Below are 14291 nucleotides of genomic sequence, written 5' to 3' on the forward strand. Positions count from 1 at the left end.
CCAGTTTGGTTCATAAAATTCGGCCATTGTTTCCTATGGGAAATTCAGTTCAGGGCTCTCTGGTGACCTGGGAGGGGGGTCATTTTTGACCAAATTTCACCAAATTTGCAGGGGACCTATTCCTAGCTGTCCTCTAATGACCCCCTGTGTTTCATAAAGACTGAACCCCGGGGGGCCTTTTATGCCCCCCCAAAGAAGGTGGGGACTATCCAGGCAGCTGGAGGCAGCATTTTGCAAGCAAAATCCACCAAATTTTCAGCAGACCTACACAGGACTGTCCTCTAATGACTCCCCAGGTTTCAGGGAATATTGGACACTGAGGTCCAGTTCTGTAGGCCCTTGAACAAGGTGCCCCTAGCCACCCATTTGTTCCTATTGTGGGGGGAAAACTCCAGGCTGACTCCCACTACAGCACCACATGGACCAAGCATCCTAACAAACACCTCCCCCCCCCACACACAAAGAACAACCAACAACAATAATTGAACGCCAAACCAACTTCTGTGCCAACAGAAAACAGAACTCAGCAAAAACACCAACAAAATTTCTGTAAAGAAAGAACAACATGGGAAAGCAGCCCCCCCCCCCCACAAAGAACAACCTACAAAAATTTATAGCAAGAAAGAAAGTACCCACAACAGGGGAAAACAGCCCCCCCCCCCCAGCAGAACAAGCGAATTTAATAAAATTAACAGGAACACAAAACAATTAATTACCCACAACAGGATAAAACAACCCCCCCCCCCCCCGGAAGAACAAGCAGCAAAATGAACAGCATTTAACTTCAACAGCCAGAAATCAAAGCTCCCCATACACAAAAACCCAACCGAAGCACGCTTCACGCACAACAAAAAAACAGTTTTTAAAATGCAAAGTAAAAAAAACCCTTTCCCCTTCCCCCAAAGAGAGAAAAAACCCAGTGAGTCTATGACTCTCAAACCAGGCACCAGCAGTTGTTCTTGGTGCCAAAAGCCTCAACACAGGCAGCAGCAGCCAGGAATCTACTCACTGGGCAGCAGGATCCAGTCGCAGTCCAAAACAGTGCTAGGTCATAGTCCTAGGCAGTCCAAGGTCACTGGGGCAAGGTAGAGTCAAGGTCAGTGGTGGCAGGGTCGAGGGTGATTCGACTTGTGGCTTCCGTCTTTTATCACCAAGGTGCACGTTTTGCTGCCAAGCACTCCCCACACCCTTGATCGGCTCCATGTGCCTTTGCTAATTGTGCATTTCATCTCCTCTCCAGTAGTTCACACCGAATCCTCTTCTGCTTGTGCTCCAGCAGAGGTCAGGTGAGCTGTGAAGAGCTAGTTGGTGTGTCCTGAGCCAAGACAGGTGGGCCACTGCTGAACGGCAGTGGGTTGCTCATAGCCGAAGGTGCAAAGAGCCCTGCTGTGGTTGCTTTGTCCTCTTCCCTTGAGCTGTCTGGTTCATCGGGGCTGGCTGTGCCTGAGATACAGGCAGTGTCTCTCAATCTCCAGTAGTTTAAAAAAGGCACTATTCTTCTTGAGAATCCAATTGGCCAGAGAAGAAGAGCTGCTGCAAGGATTGGCCACTCACTCCCCCTATTTCCCTTTCCCCCTCCCTTTTGCCTCTGCCTAACCCCCCTCCCATCTGGTTAAAAAAGGCAGGAAGCAGTGTTTCTTTGCTTAGCAAAGCAACAGCAAGGAACAGTGCAGCCACACTTCTCAAATTTTACTGAATTTTACCGAATTAATTTGGTAAACCTGACTTCAGTATTTCTGAATTTATTCAGGAATACAGAGTTAAGCTTGGTAATACTGAATTTTACTGAATCAGGTAAAATTTGATAATTTTTACTGAATACTGAACCTGAATTGCACATCCCTAATTTCAAATATGGCTGCTGGATTTTGAGAACAAGACTTCCTTCTCTCAACCTTCCCCACTCACAGCTGTAGCCTGGTAAAGTTTTGAAAGCCAAGGAAGCTACATAAGAAATGGAGATGGCAGAATCTTGGGGGAAGGGTACTGCTCCCCTTTAAACTATGAGCAGACTCCATGTGGGAACCTCTGCTTTTTCCTAATGCCCAATCAATTTGCTGTTCTTTCTTTCATTACTCTGCTTAGCCTACAATTTCAAGAGGGACATAAAGGCAGGAAAAGCAACAGGGGGCAGGCTCTTGCAGGAAAAGAGCAGCAAAGGCTATGAAGGCAAGCATTTGAAGGGAAGCAGCCACTTGTTTAGATTAACTAGGGTGGGTAACTTGTTCCCCTGGGTCACCAGCCTTCAGTAGTCTGCTTACGTGGCTGCCAGTGCAATCCTATGCAGAGTTAACCCTTCTGCAGTCATTAACCAATGGACTTAAAGGGTATAACTTGGTTTTAGATTGCACTGTGTCTTTTTAGACATTGTATGGCAGTGCTATACCACAGCAATGCCCTCACTATCCAGGTAATGTTGAATCTGGCTGAACTTAGTCACTGTGACCTTCTTTTTGTGGTTATTGTTATTGTAAAGATACATATGATATGGATGTGAATGTCTCCCTTCCATGCTTTAACAATCCATGAATCGGAATAAAGGACAACTCGGAATATTCTTGTGTCTGCAAAATGCTAGCTGTCTTTATTAGTATACTTTAAAAAAATAGTTCAGTGTAACCGCTTTAAAAGTTTAAAAAAACAGATTTTTTTTGTGGTTTGAAAAGTGTTTTGAACAATTTTTTGTCACCACAGTGAAATGGACCCTCATGTAAGGGATTGTGTAAGAAAATACACAGAAGATTGGGCCATTGTGAACAGAAAGTAAGTTGCTTGTTTCTGTATTTGTGAGAAAAGAAACACTTGAGATGAGTTGCGGGGGGAGGTATTTTCAGAGGATGCATGCATTTGAATATTCAAAACAGTTATGGTACCATATTTCTTTATCATTCAGTATCATTTTCTACACTCTGCCATTGAGGATAACTTTTGAAAAGAGGAGGCTGCCCTCCTGAAAGTTTGTATTTATCCCATGTCTCTTTTTGGCAGGAAGCAAGTTAGGTATATGGGTTGCCTTACACTTATAAGAAAGATGGTGTGCAATTGAGTAGTTCATTTGAATGACTCATTTTATTATTTTATTATTTTATTATTTCATATTTATATCCTGCCCTCCCCACAAACAGGCTCAGGGCGGCTAACAACATTTAAAAACAATTTAAAACATTTTAAAACATCTTAAAACATTTAGAATAATTTAAAACATTTTGTATTGTGTGGCGGCAGCATCAGGAAGACTTAAAATATTTTGCATGTATACTGTAGTGGACAGTTTTTCACAAGGGGGTATTTAAATTTCCTTCCCCCCACCCAGGCCGGCAGAGGCCCAACCTTAGCCATGAGCCTGGCGGAACAACTCTGTCTTACAGGCCCAGCAGAAAGACAATAAATCCCGCCAGGCCCTGGTCTCAGTAGACAGAGCGTTCCACCAGGTAGGAGCCAGGACTGAGAAAGCTCTGGATCTCGTCATGGCCAGGCGGACCACCTTGGGACCAGGGACCACTAATAGCTGCTTTTCTCCCGATCGGAGAGTCCTCTGGGGAATATAAGGGTCTGGGTGTGAAAAACAGAGTGGAAGTGATACTGGTTGGAAAAGCTGAGATCTTGAAGGACATTGTGTTCATTGATAGGGTTCAGTTGACCCTGGCTGATTCAGTTAAGAGCCTATGGGTTATACTAGACACAGCGCTGCTGCTAGAGAAGAAAGTGAATACAGCTCTTAAAAAGGCCTTCTCACAACTCAGACTAGCCTGGAAAATGGCCTCCTATAGAAGTACATAGCCGATCTGGCCACCTGGAATCATGCCACAGTAACATCGAGGCTGCGGTAGTGTAATGCGCACTGCATAGGTTTCCCCTCAAAGCTGATTCAGAGACTTCAGCTGGTGCAGAATGCTGCAGCTTGTTTACACTCAGGAAGTAGTATATTATACTATTATATGATAGTATAATATACTATTATAGTATATTATAAGACTATAATATTAATAATAATATTAAATAATAATATTATGATTATGCTTCTTAAAGACAGTCAGTAACTATCCAGAGAGTTACATAGCAAGGTAAAAACAGAAGCAGAGAAAAAATGCCACAGAATGTGTAAAATGTAGTGGTTTGGTATAGTGGTTAAGAGCACGGGACTCTACTCTGGAGAACCGGGCTTGATTCCCCAGTCCTCCACTTGAAGCCAATTGGGTGACCTTGGGCCAGTTACAACTCTTCTAGAGCTGTCTCAGCCCCACCCACTTCACAGGGTGATTGTTGTGAGGATAATAATAGCATACTTTGTAAACCACTCTGAGTGGATGTTATGTTGTCCTGAAGGGCAGTATATAAATCGAATGTAGTTGTTGTTATTAAATAATGTATAAAAGATTTGAAGAAAGAAATGTCCCTCTGAAGACCGAGGTGATTTCAGTTTTTCAACAAGACGTTCAGTATTCATTTTTTCTATACTTTTGTGCATCAGCCTTCTACTATGTATTTTCTCAGGGATTTTTTATTTAGTTAGTTCACTGTGTTTCTATATGACTATTTTATGGGGAAAGGATGGAGATTGCAATGTAGAGCTGCTGTTTTCAGCAGCACCCTTAATTTTGCTGTCATATCTAGCTCTAAACGCAAAGCATGCCATTTGGGGGCTGTGCTTCTGGTCAATATGAAATCCCAAATCAAAAGCAAAATAATTAAATAATAGTATTTAAATATCATGAGAGATTCTTTAGACAGTGTTTATCAGCCTGTTCATCTGTTGCATTCAGCAGCCTAGTGTTCAGTGTCATGTCAGTTCCATCTTTTGTTGTTGTTCTTTATTTATTTGCCGTCAGACCGGTAGCTTCAATGAGACAGGAGTACATTGTCAGCTTATCTGAAACCATAAATCCTTAGATTTCGCAAGACTTCTTCATTAGTAGATCAAGTGAACTATATTGTTCGCTGTGTAGGTAAAATAGAAACAAAGAGAAGACATGTTGCTGCTTGTCAGTTGCCAGTTAAGATAATTTACCAAAAGAATAGATTTATAGTGCCATCCTAAGAACTCTTTCTTAGGAGTAACCCCCACTGAGCAAATATGAGAAATATTCTGAGCAAACCTGTTAATTCAGTTTCTACAAAAGGAGTAGTACAAATAAGTTGGAATATACAGTATTTCTTCCTTTCACATTGGACTATTAATTGTCGTTACGTAGCTGGGATTCTGGATGCTCCGCTTTTATCCTCAGGGGTCTCATTGAGTTTAATCCTATAAATTACCAGTGCCTTAAGTTTCTGGAGACCACTCTTCCCCTCCCTTTCCTTCTCCCAGCATCTCCCTGTGATTTGTAAAAAGCTAATTCTGTAGAAAAAAATACCACAGAGTGCTCACAATGTGGGGAATATGTAAAGAGAGAGAATATTCTAGCTCTATTAAGACAAGAAAGAAATGATTGATTTTATCTGGTTAAAGTTGTGTATTTTGACATAAGGAAGACACTGGATATTTTGCACATGAAAGAAGACATAAGGCAGGCTGGTATAGTGATGTGGAGCTGTGAACTCCAAAACCACTATACCAGCCTGCCTGTGTCTTCTTTTATTTGTGCAAAGCACCCAGTATCTTCCATATAAAAACCAAGATGCCATTATGTTGAAATCCTGGCCAGGTCAGTAAGAACCTCCCACTCTCATAATCTAGAGCCTGTGTAAAAGAAATATAAATTCTTTCTTGAGAGTAATTTATGCACCCTTAATGCTTTCTCATTGAAGAAGTTGTTAATATGCTGTTGTAGTACATTAGCCAAACACACAGGGCATGATCCAGAGGTCCATATGGACAAAATTTTCTTATTCACATCACTGAAAAGGTATTCCATGCATTCATTAGAATTTCCTATTTGCATATGTAAATTATTGGCTTCTAATAGCAGAAAATGTAGAATACCCTGTATATGTAGAATTCTTCATATTAATAAGAATCACTGGGTTTCAGTTAAAGAATATGAAAAGGCCTAAATATCAACTAGATATCATGGTATTTGTAACGGTAAGACATGGTTTTGCAAGCTGCAGTAGTCAGATTCCTTAATTGCAGAAAATGTCTAGTAAATTAATGATTCAAAGTAGGCAATTTACTGAAATGAAATTATACTATAGCCTGTGAAATGATTATACACTTCAGGTATCCTAGTGATGATCAATTAAGTGGTTAAGCTTGAGGGTATTCTTGGTTGTGTGGCTTCTGGCTAGCAGCACCCGTTCCTCTTAAAGCAAGGAAAGATGATAGCCTTAATTGTCAGTTTAGATTGTTATCTAAGTAAACTCTATAGCAATCAATTAGATTCAGTTCCAATTAAAGAAGCCAGAGGCTGTAGTTTAGTAGACAAAATAGCAATTGCCTTTTCATTTGGTGATACAGAACCCTAAGATTATGTTGATCAGAGTAATTAAAATTCTAGTGAGAGGCTTAAGCATTCAGTTAATATTTTGGCTTATTTTTGTGAGGGGGCATTGCTTTAATGTGCTTTGTTTTGTTGTGAATAGATATCACAAACTGGGAACAGGATTTAATCCTAACACATTAGACAAGCAGAAGGAGAGACAGAAAGGCCTACCAAAGCAAATCTTCGAGTCCGATGAAGCTCCAGATGGCAGCAGTTATCAGGATGAACAAGTATGGTGCCTTATGAGGATGTCATTCTATTTTGTTAAAAAATGACAGCTTCCTCTGTATTTCACATTTAATTTCCTCAATCTCAGGATGATCTTAAACGACGGTCCATGTCAATAGATGATACGCCACGTGGCAGCTGGGCTTGCAGTATTTTTGATCTGAAAAATTCCCTCCCAGATGCACTGCTTCCAAATCTTTTGGATCGAACGCCAAATGAAGAAATTGACCATCAAAATGATGATCAGAGGAAATCCAACAGACACAAGGAACTTTTTGGATTGCATCCAGCTCCAGAGGAGGTATTATTAAAATACTTGAGAGTTCTTCAGACTTTCCTGTCCTTTGATCAGCAGCACATGCACACATGTAATCTGTCCTCTGTGGAGTTGATACTTTGTTAGTAAGTTAGTTGGCACTTGGCACTTGTCCTTTACAGTACAAATACCTGATACCTTTGATATTAAATAAGTATGACTAGAAAAGGGAAATAGAGTACAAAGCTCTACCAATATTTTCTTTGGCTTGACCCTTTAAGTTGCACATGTTCTCAAGCTCTTCTCCACAACTTCACCTGTCAAACTCTGTAGGATTCCATTTTTTATGTATGTTGCCCATGGTGCAGATAATTTGACACCTTGGCTCTAACCAGTGAATTTTGTTAGTTTTTGTGGGTAATAAAGAGAGAAGTCTATTTAGCCGAAGAGTTTAAAGTGTAAAACAGGCACACAATTAAGGCAGCAATCCTAAAAACACTTTCCTAGGAGTAACCCCTGTTGAATAAAATGGGACATTTCTGAGTAAACCTGTTTAGGAGTGTTCCCTATAGTATACAATTATCATTGTTTTATTTCCATGAGATTATTGCCATTGACTAAAGTAGTGTATGATTAAAGCACAAATATTGACCTTTGGGCATTAATTTTCAAGGCATTTGTTTTACATAGCTTCAATCATTATGTAGCCACCCTAAATTAAATCTCTTCCCTGTTACTTATACTTGTAGCAAATACTCTCATGCTTTGATTAAATGTCTTGGGCGGGGGGGGGGGATATATTTTACCTGCTTCAGCAATTGAATAACATGTTCCGTAGTAACATTGCATGCGTTCACCATGTTCCTATGTCCAATTTTAGGAGGAGCCAATCGAAAGGCTGAGTATCCCTGAAATCCCCAAAGAGCACTTTGGCCAGAGGCTTCTTGTGAAGTGTTTGTCCCTAAAGTGAGTATTATTTCTATTCAAGGAGAACATTTAGTGCATCAAGTGGGAGTCCTGCATGGACTCTTTTAGATCACAAGTTCACTGCTTGGGAACAACTCCAGATCTGAGAGGTTGAGCACTTTGGGTATTTTTGCCTTGGTGGAGATATTTCACACACAACACCACCTAGCAAAAACATGATATAGAAGATATCTTTGTTATGGGCACCCATCTTATGGAATGGCCTGTCTGATGAAGTTATGGGGGCTACCACTTTCCTGGCTTTTCATAAACTTTGCAAAACTGAATTATTCAGGAGGGTTTTTTTACCCAAATAGGAGGGCTGAGCTGTAATGAAATGGTTCAGATACATTAATGAGAGGACAGGGTCTGTGGACTTCAGCATAAACTATACTACTATGTACTGTTTGTTGCTGTAAGTATATTCCCACTGGGAAGTTTCTCTGTTGTCATGTTTAATTGCTTATGCGTGTTTCAATGTTATTTTCAGCTCTGTATTGGAGTTCTACTTGTTTCCAGTTTCTGCAAATTTGCATTTGTATACTCTAGTACATTGTTTGTTGAATGCCCCAGCTGTTGATCGTATTGACTTACTCTGTGTAATCCATCTTGAGTCCCAGTAAGACAGGCGGACTATAAATAAGAATTTTTTAAAAAAATTCATTTCATTCTAGCAACTGCTTCATTGAATGCAAAGCTGTGTGCGTTCTTTCATTACTAATGAAAGCAAGATTCATCGTCATGTCTTCTGTGTAGTTCTACATGGGAATTGCGCATGCATAGGCCAGCCAGGGACGTATCAAAGCTCCAAAAGGTACAAAATGCTTGCCCATCCTTTTTGCGTGCTTTTTGAATGGGCATGGCTATAAAAGGTGGGACAAACGGATCCCTCTCTCAGTTCTTCTTTAGCCACCGCTGAAGAAAGATGTACTTCGAGCTTCTCCTCAAATCCAAGACAGAAGAAATAAAGCGAGAAGAAAAAGATGATTTTGAAGGCACTCTTCAAGAAGTGTCTTAAGTGCGGGTCCAAGATGGCCCAATTCGATGTGCATGGGAAATGCCTAATGTGTCTAGGAGAGGCAAAGATATAAAGCGCTGTGGCGTGTGCAAGCAATTTACACCAAAGGCCCAACACGAACAGGCATCGCACTTAAAAGTGGCTTTATGGGAGTCAGCCCTGAAAAGTGTCTCTGATTCTGAACTGATGAAAGCCACTAAAAAAGGACCACAACGCCCAGAACGAGCCTCCTCGGCACCTATTACTTGGGCTCCAAGTGCCAGTAATAAGAACCAGTTGGTTCCTTCTACTTCGACTGCAAGTGCCGATAATAAGAACCAATCGGTTCCTTCTACTTTGGTTCCAAGTGCTGACGATATGAACCAGTCGGTTCATAAAGATTCTGGCTCATCTCGGTCTCCATCCAAGCCGCCATCAAAAAAGGTCAAGCTGAAGTCAAGGTGTACTGAAAAGTGCCTGACTCTGAAACGGCAAAAGAAAAAGTGGTCCTCAGCTTCAGCTCCATCTGCCTCCATGGCATCCAGCCCACCTCCAGCTCTGAGAATGCCCTCTCCAACCCTGAGATGTCGGTCGGCCTCAGTTCCTGCCATTCTAGAAGGTGAAATTCCTGATCTCTCAAACCTGGGAGTGCTGTTATCTCCATTACCACCTTCTCCAGTGTGACCTGCATAGAAGGAAGCAGCTTCCTTGGTTTTAACTGACACCGAGAGTTGTCTAGAGGTTGTCACAGACGTCCATGGGTTCCATACTCCTATGAGTCTCCTTACCGTTATTATGCCTACAGCATGGAAGGCTCTCCGGGTCTCTACCCACTGCCTCACTACTATATGCACGATGACTACTATCCTCCGGAATCTCACCCTTCGGTCATGAAGACAAGACTTCCCTTGGTTCCTGAAGACACTGAGTGTGCAGCACTTAATCCACCAACACATCCTGACGATGGTTCCGGCTCCAGTTCCGACTTGACATCCAAGCCATCCTCCCGACTGTATCACAGAGGACTCTGGTGTGTCTCCCACTGAAGATCTTCACATCTACTCTGAACAAGTAGTCAGAATGGCAAAGTCATAGAAAATTGAAGTGACTTGTTCCAACTTCATCAGATCCAGTCTTCAAGGTTGTCCACTCTGAGGCAATGGGCCTGGTGTTGTTTCCCATCATGCAGGGGAAGATAGATGTTACGAAGGAAGTTTGATCTATGCCGGCATCCACACTAGCAATCTCAAGAAAATTAGATAACCTCTATAAGACCAAGCAAGACGGGGCTGGGTTCTTGTTCAACCACCTTCCTGCTAATTCTATTGTTACCGAAGCCCTACAAAGCAAGGGTCTTCCATGGGATGCTGGTCTGCCCCCACAGATAAAGAGGGCAGAAAGCTTGATGTTTTGGGGAGAAAGATTTATGCCTCATCAGCCCTAAATTTCCAATTATGAAGCCATTATGGCCAGGTACCAGTTGTTCATGTGGGACACGGTCAGCCCTTAAATCTCATCCCTGATGAGAAACTATGTCTCACAAAAATTCTCCGGTGGTCCTAGGAGTGGGGCAGTCCTTACTTTTGGGGATATAGCTCCTCCTCTGCGAAGGCAGGGTCAGTCAGCTGATTGTGATCCCAGAGGGGAGGGGCTTGTCCCTGAAATCACCAGTCTTTCTGGCCCTGCCATCTGAGCAGTACGTCTTCAGCAATATTCTACAGAGCAGAGCAATTCCGGTGAAGAAGAAACTGCCAGAGATGAGCCGGGTGTGGCAGCACGTGCCTGTGATCCCAGTACTCAGGGAGGCCGAGGCCACAGGCAGTGCGGAGCTCACAGGGGACAGGAAAGGCCCTACCACCTACCCCTACCCCGTTTCGCTTGGAGCGATGGCGAGCATTAGAGCTGACGGCCCTAGGTTGCTCCTAGGTTCCATGGCCACAACCACAAAACTCCACCGAGATTCCCCACCTTTGGGTTGGGAGGAACCCCCCCCTCAGATGGCCAGAGGGTGCTGTGTTTGAGTCTGCGGTAGCCTGTTGTAGAGACCGATATTATCAGGAACTCCCTCAGGCTTGGAAGGAGCAGCCTCCAGCAGCAGCAGAGGACCTGCTCCAACCCCAGCAGCCCCGACTGAACCGCAGTAAGACTGATCCTGGGGGTAAGGAGGGGCAACGAAAGGAGGGAGGGAGGAGAAAAGAGTAGCAGAAGCCTCAGAGCCAGCTCGCCCTAAATAAAAGGGAGCTCTCCTTTATTTCTCTTTCCTTTCAGCCAGGACTTGTGAGGTGCACTTTCACTTTCATTTCTCCTTTTGGCGGGAAAATTTCTGTTGGCAGAGTGTCAGCAAACCAACAAGAGGGAACCACTTCCTAAGAACTACAAAACCCAAAAGAGCACGCAGGCTCAAGGAAGTCACAACCACACACTATTATTACAGTGTAATTCCGATATTTACATCACATACAGTCCCAAACATACAGAACCATAATGCCCAAATTACAGACCAATGGAATACAATTTCATCATCCAATGTGATAGGTTCAATATATATCATTAATGCCGGATATATTTACAAACGGAATGTCCATAAATAATCGGTGGTAGCAGCAATGCCACAATGGGCCAATGATGGCTATTGATTTCACTGAAACCAGTGTCCACGGCGACGAGTTTAACCGGTTTCCTTCACTTTCACTCGTTTCAGCCCACTTCCTTCTTCAGGCCGTTACTTCTATAATAAACCATAATGAAGTAAGCTGCCATCCAAACCCTGTTTATGCAGACACATAACCAAAACTATATACTTACGTTAACTTTTTTTTTTGCAATCTTAACCTCCAATACCGAAAGAACAATGACACAATGGGACAGGTACTTAATCATTCTCAAAACCAGCTTATATGGTGGTTTGTTCAATTACCTAATTGCCCCACCTACAGCTTCCAATTATCAAGAGCAGCCATTAATCGCTCAATAACATTTAAAGATACATTCAATTACAATAAATACAATAAATACACTAAATAATTATACATCTTTATGCATCATTCAATTAATAGAAAAATATTCATAAAACATCATGGACATACCGGTTATCTTGACCATTTAGTCTCCCTCAATAGTTAATAAAACTTACAAAAATAATTAGACTCAAATTCATAAAAATACCGAGTAGTCCAATTCATTATTTAAACCTGCTGGTGTTAAAGTGCCTCAGCCCCTTCTAGGCCTTTTAACAGGCCAGTGAAAGAGAAATGTCCAAGGGCCTGGATGGCAGAATTCAGCAAAGGCAGGCCTAGCTACCTCCCAGGCCTCAAAGAGCATATGCCTGTGGCCTAGATTTTCCAAACTCCCAGGACTCAGCCCCTTCTGGGCCTCTCAACAGGCCAGTGAAAGAGAAATGCCCAGGGGCCTGGATGGCAGAATGTCAGGAAAGGCAAGCCTAGCCATCTCCCAGGCCTCTAAAAGTGCAGGCCTGCAGCCTAGACTTTCCAAACTCCCAGGCCTCAGCCTCTTCTAGGCCTCTCAATAGACCAGTGAAAGAGAAAAAGCCCAAGGGCCTGGACCTGTCAGGCAAGAATGCCTGGAAAATTTTCTTCTGGTGGTAGGTAAGCAAAGGCCTTCTTTCCCTCAGAACGAGCAACATGCTGCTTTCACAGTTCCATCCAATCAGCCTCAACGGAGGTATTACTGTCACAAGTCTAAGGGCGGTTCCAATGCCCCTCCCTATCAATCAAACCCTGCCCTTTCTTGCATGGTAGAAAATTACCCAAGAGCTCTGGGTGCTGTCGATAGTTCGGGAGGGTTACTCCCTGGAGTTCAAATCCATTCTTCCAAACATTCCTCCCCAGATGAACCCCTCCTTGCCTCAAGCAGCTTTGGTGAAGGAGATACAAAATCTGTTGCAGAAACAAACAATAGTACCGGTTCCATCCTCCGTTTCCGATGGGGTTTATTCCCACTATTTTATTGTGGACAAAAAGTCAAGGGGCTCCCGCCCCATCTTAGATCTCCATTTTCTGAACAAGTTTATTGTTCCAAAAAAGTTCAGAATGTTATCATTGAAAGATGTTTTACCCCGTTAGGAACTGAATGTTGGTTTGTTACTGTGGATTTAAAGGATGCTTATTTCACATCACAATAAATGTTTGTTACAGAACATTTCTGAGTTTGACACGAGTCAAAGTTACACATCAGCCTTTGGGAACTAAAGGCTATGCAGTTTGCTTTAAAAGCCTTCCTTCACCTTGTCAAGGGCAAGAATGTTCAAATATGCATGGGCAACACAACTGCCATGCATTATCTGAGCAAGCAGGGGGGCTGGGGCACAGTCTCTCTGTCCCTCTCCTGAGAGTTCTCCCTGATTCGGGAATGTGCTATCCAACATCAGGTCTCCCTCACAGCTATCCATATTGCAAGAGAAGACAACACTATGGTAGATGTCATGAGTCTTTCCAAGGACCAGAACTACGAATGTTCCACTCGTAGGTTTTCTTCAACCCATATTCCTGTGGTGGGATTTCCCAGCGTAGAACTCTTTGGTACTTTGCTAAACAAGAGGTGCCCCCAATACTGCTCTTGAGCAGACAAGGGAAAGTTGTCCCTATGAGACACCTTTCAGATATCCTGGTCAGTCGATCTACTCTATGCCTTCCCTTCTCTCCCTCTCTTGACTTTGACACTCAGCAAAATGATGAGGGAGAGGGTATCAGTGATTGTAATTGCCTCTTACTGGCCAAGACAGGCTTGGTTTTCTACCCTATCAGAAATGTCAAAGGGCAGGACATATCAGTTTCTGCTGCCACCAACCCATCTTCTGGACAACATGGTTCTTCACCACGATTTAGATGCACTGAAGCTGACGACTTGTGTACCCCCTGGAATAGAATTTTCTTCCCCAGCCAGGAACATACTTTCACAGGCCAGAAAACCTTCCACTTGGAAGTCATACTCTAGTAAGTTGAAACATTTTTCCCTTTGGACTTTTAAATAGGGATTGGCTCCTTCTTCGGCACCCTTGCCATTTGTCTTTGATGATCTGGTCCTGTTAAAGAACCAGGGACTCTCTAACTCCTCTATGAAGGTCCATCTGGCAACCATCTCGGCCTGTCATGGGGGGAGGGATGTTCTTCTCCCAACCGGAATGCAAATAATTCCTTAAAGGGTTGGCTAATGTTTACCCTCCTGTGTCCATACCCACTCCTCAGTGGAGCCTATCTTTAGTTCTAACAACACTCATGAATAAGCCTTTCAAGCCATTAGCTACATGTTCTCTCAAATTTATGACAGCTAAAATGGCCTTCTTAATGGCCATTACATCCGCCAGGAGGGTGAGTGAACTGCAAGCCCTGAAGTATGATCCACCTTTCCTCAGAATGTTTGCAGTCAAGGTGATTCTCTGTCCCAGCCTCTGGTTCCTTCCTAA

The 14291-nt window shown here is 42.9% G+C and overlaps 1 protein-coding gene across 4 annotated transcripts in view; it reads left to right on the forward strand.

The window, feature by feature from the left end:
• The window catches only part of DOCK7 (dedicator of cytokinesis 7), a 186206-nt gene that overhangs the window by 36833 nt on the left and 135082 nt on the right, over positions 1-14291 (forward strand). For all 4 annotated transcript variants that reach the window (XM_054981568.1, XM_054981564.1, XM_054981566.1 and 1 more), the window contains exons 4-7: positions 2695-2763; positions 6523-6652; positions 6739-6951; positions 7787-7872. In XM_054981568.1, the coding sequence (XP_054837543.1) occupies positions 2695-2763; positions 6523-6652; positions 6739-6951; positions 7787-7872 (498 nt within the window). The remainder of the gene's footprint in view (positions 1-2694; positions 2764-6522; positions 6653-6738; positions 6952-7786; positions 7873-14291) is intronic.

This window comes from Eublepharis macularius, chromosome 5 (assembly GCF_028583425.1).
Source record: "Eublepharis macularius isolate TG4126 chromosome 5, MPM_Emac_v1.0, whole genome shotgun sequence".
In the NCBI taxonomy this organism is placed as follows: Eukaryota; Metazoa; Chordata; class Lepidosauria; order Squamata; family Eublepharidae; genus Eublepharis; species Eublepharis macularius.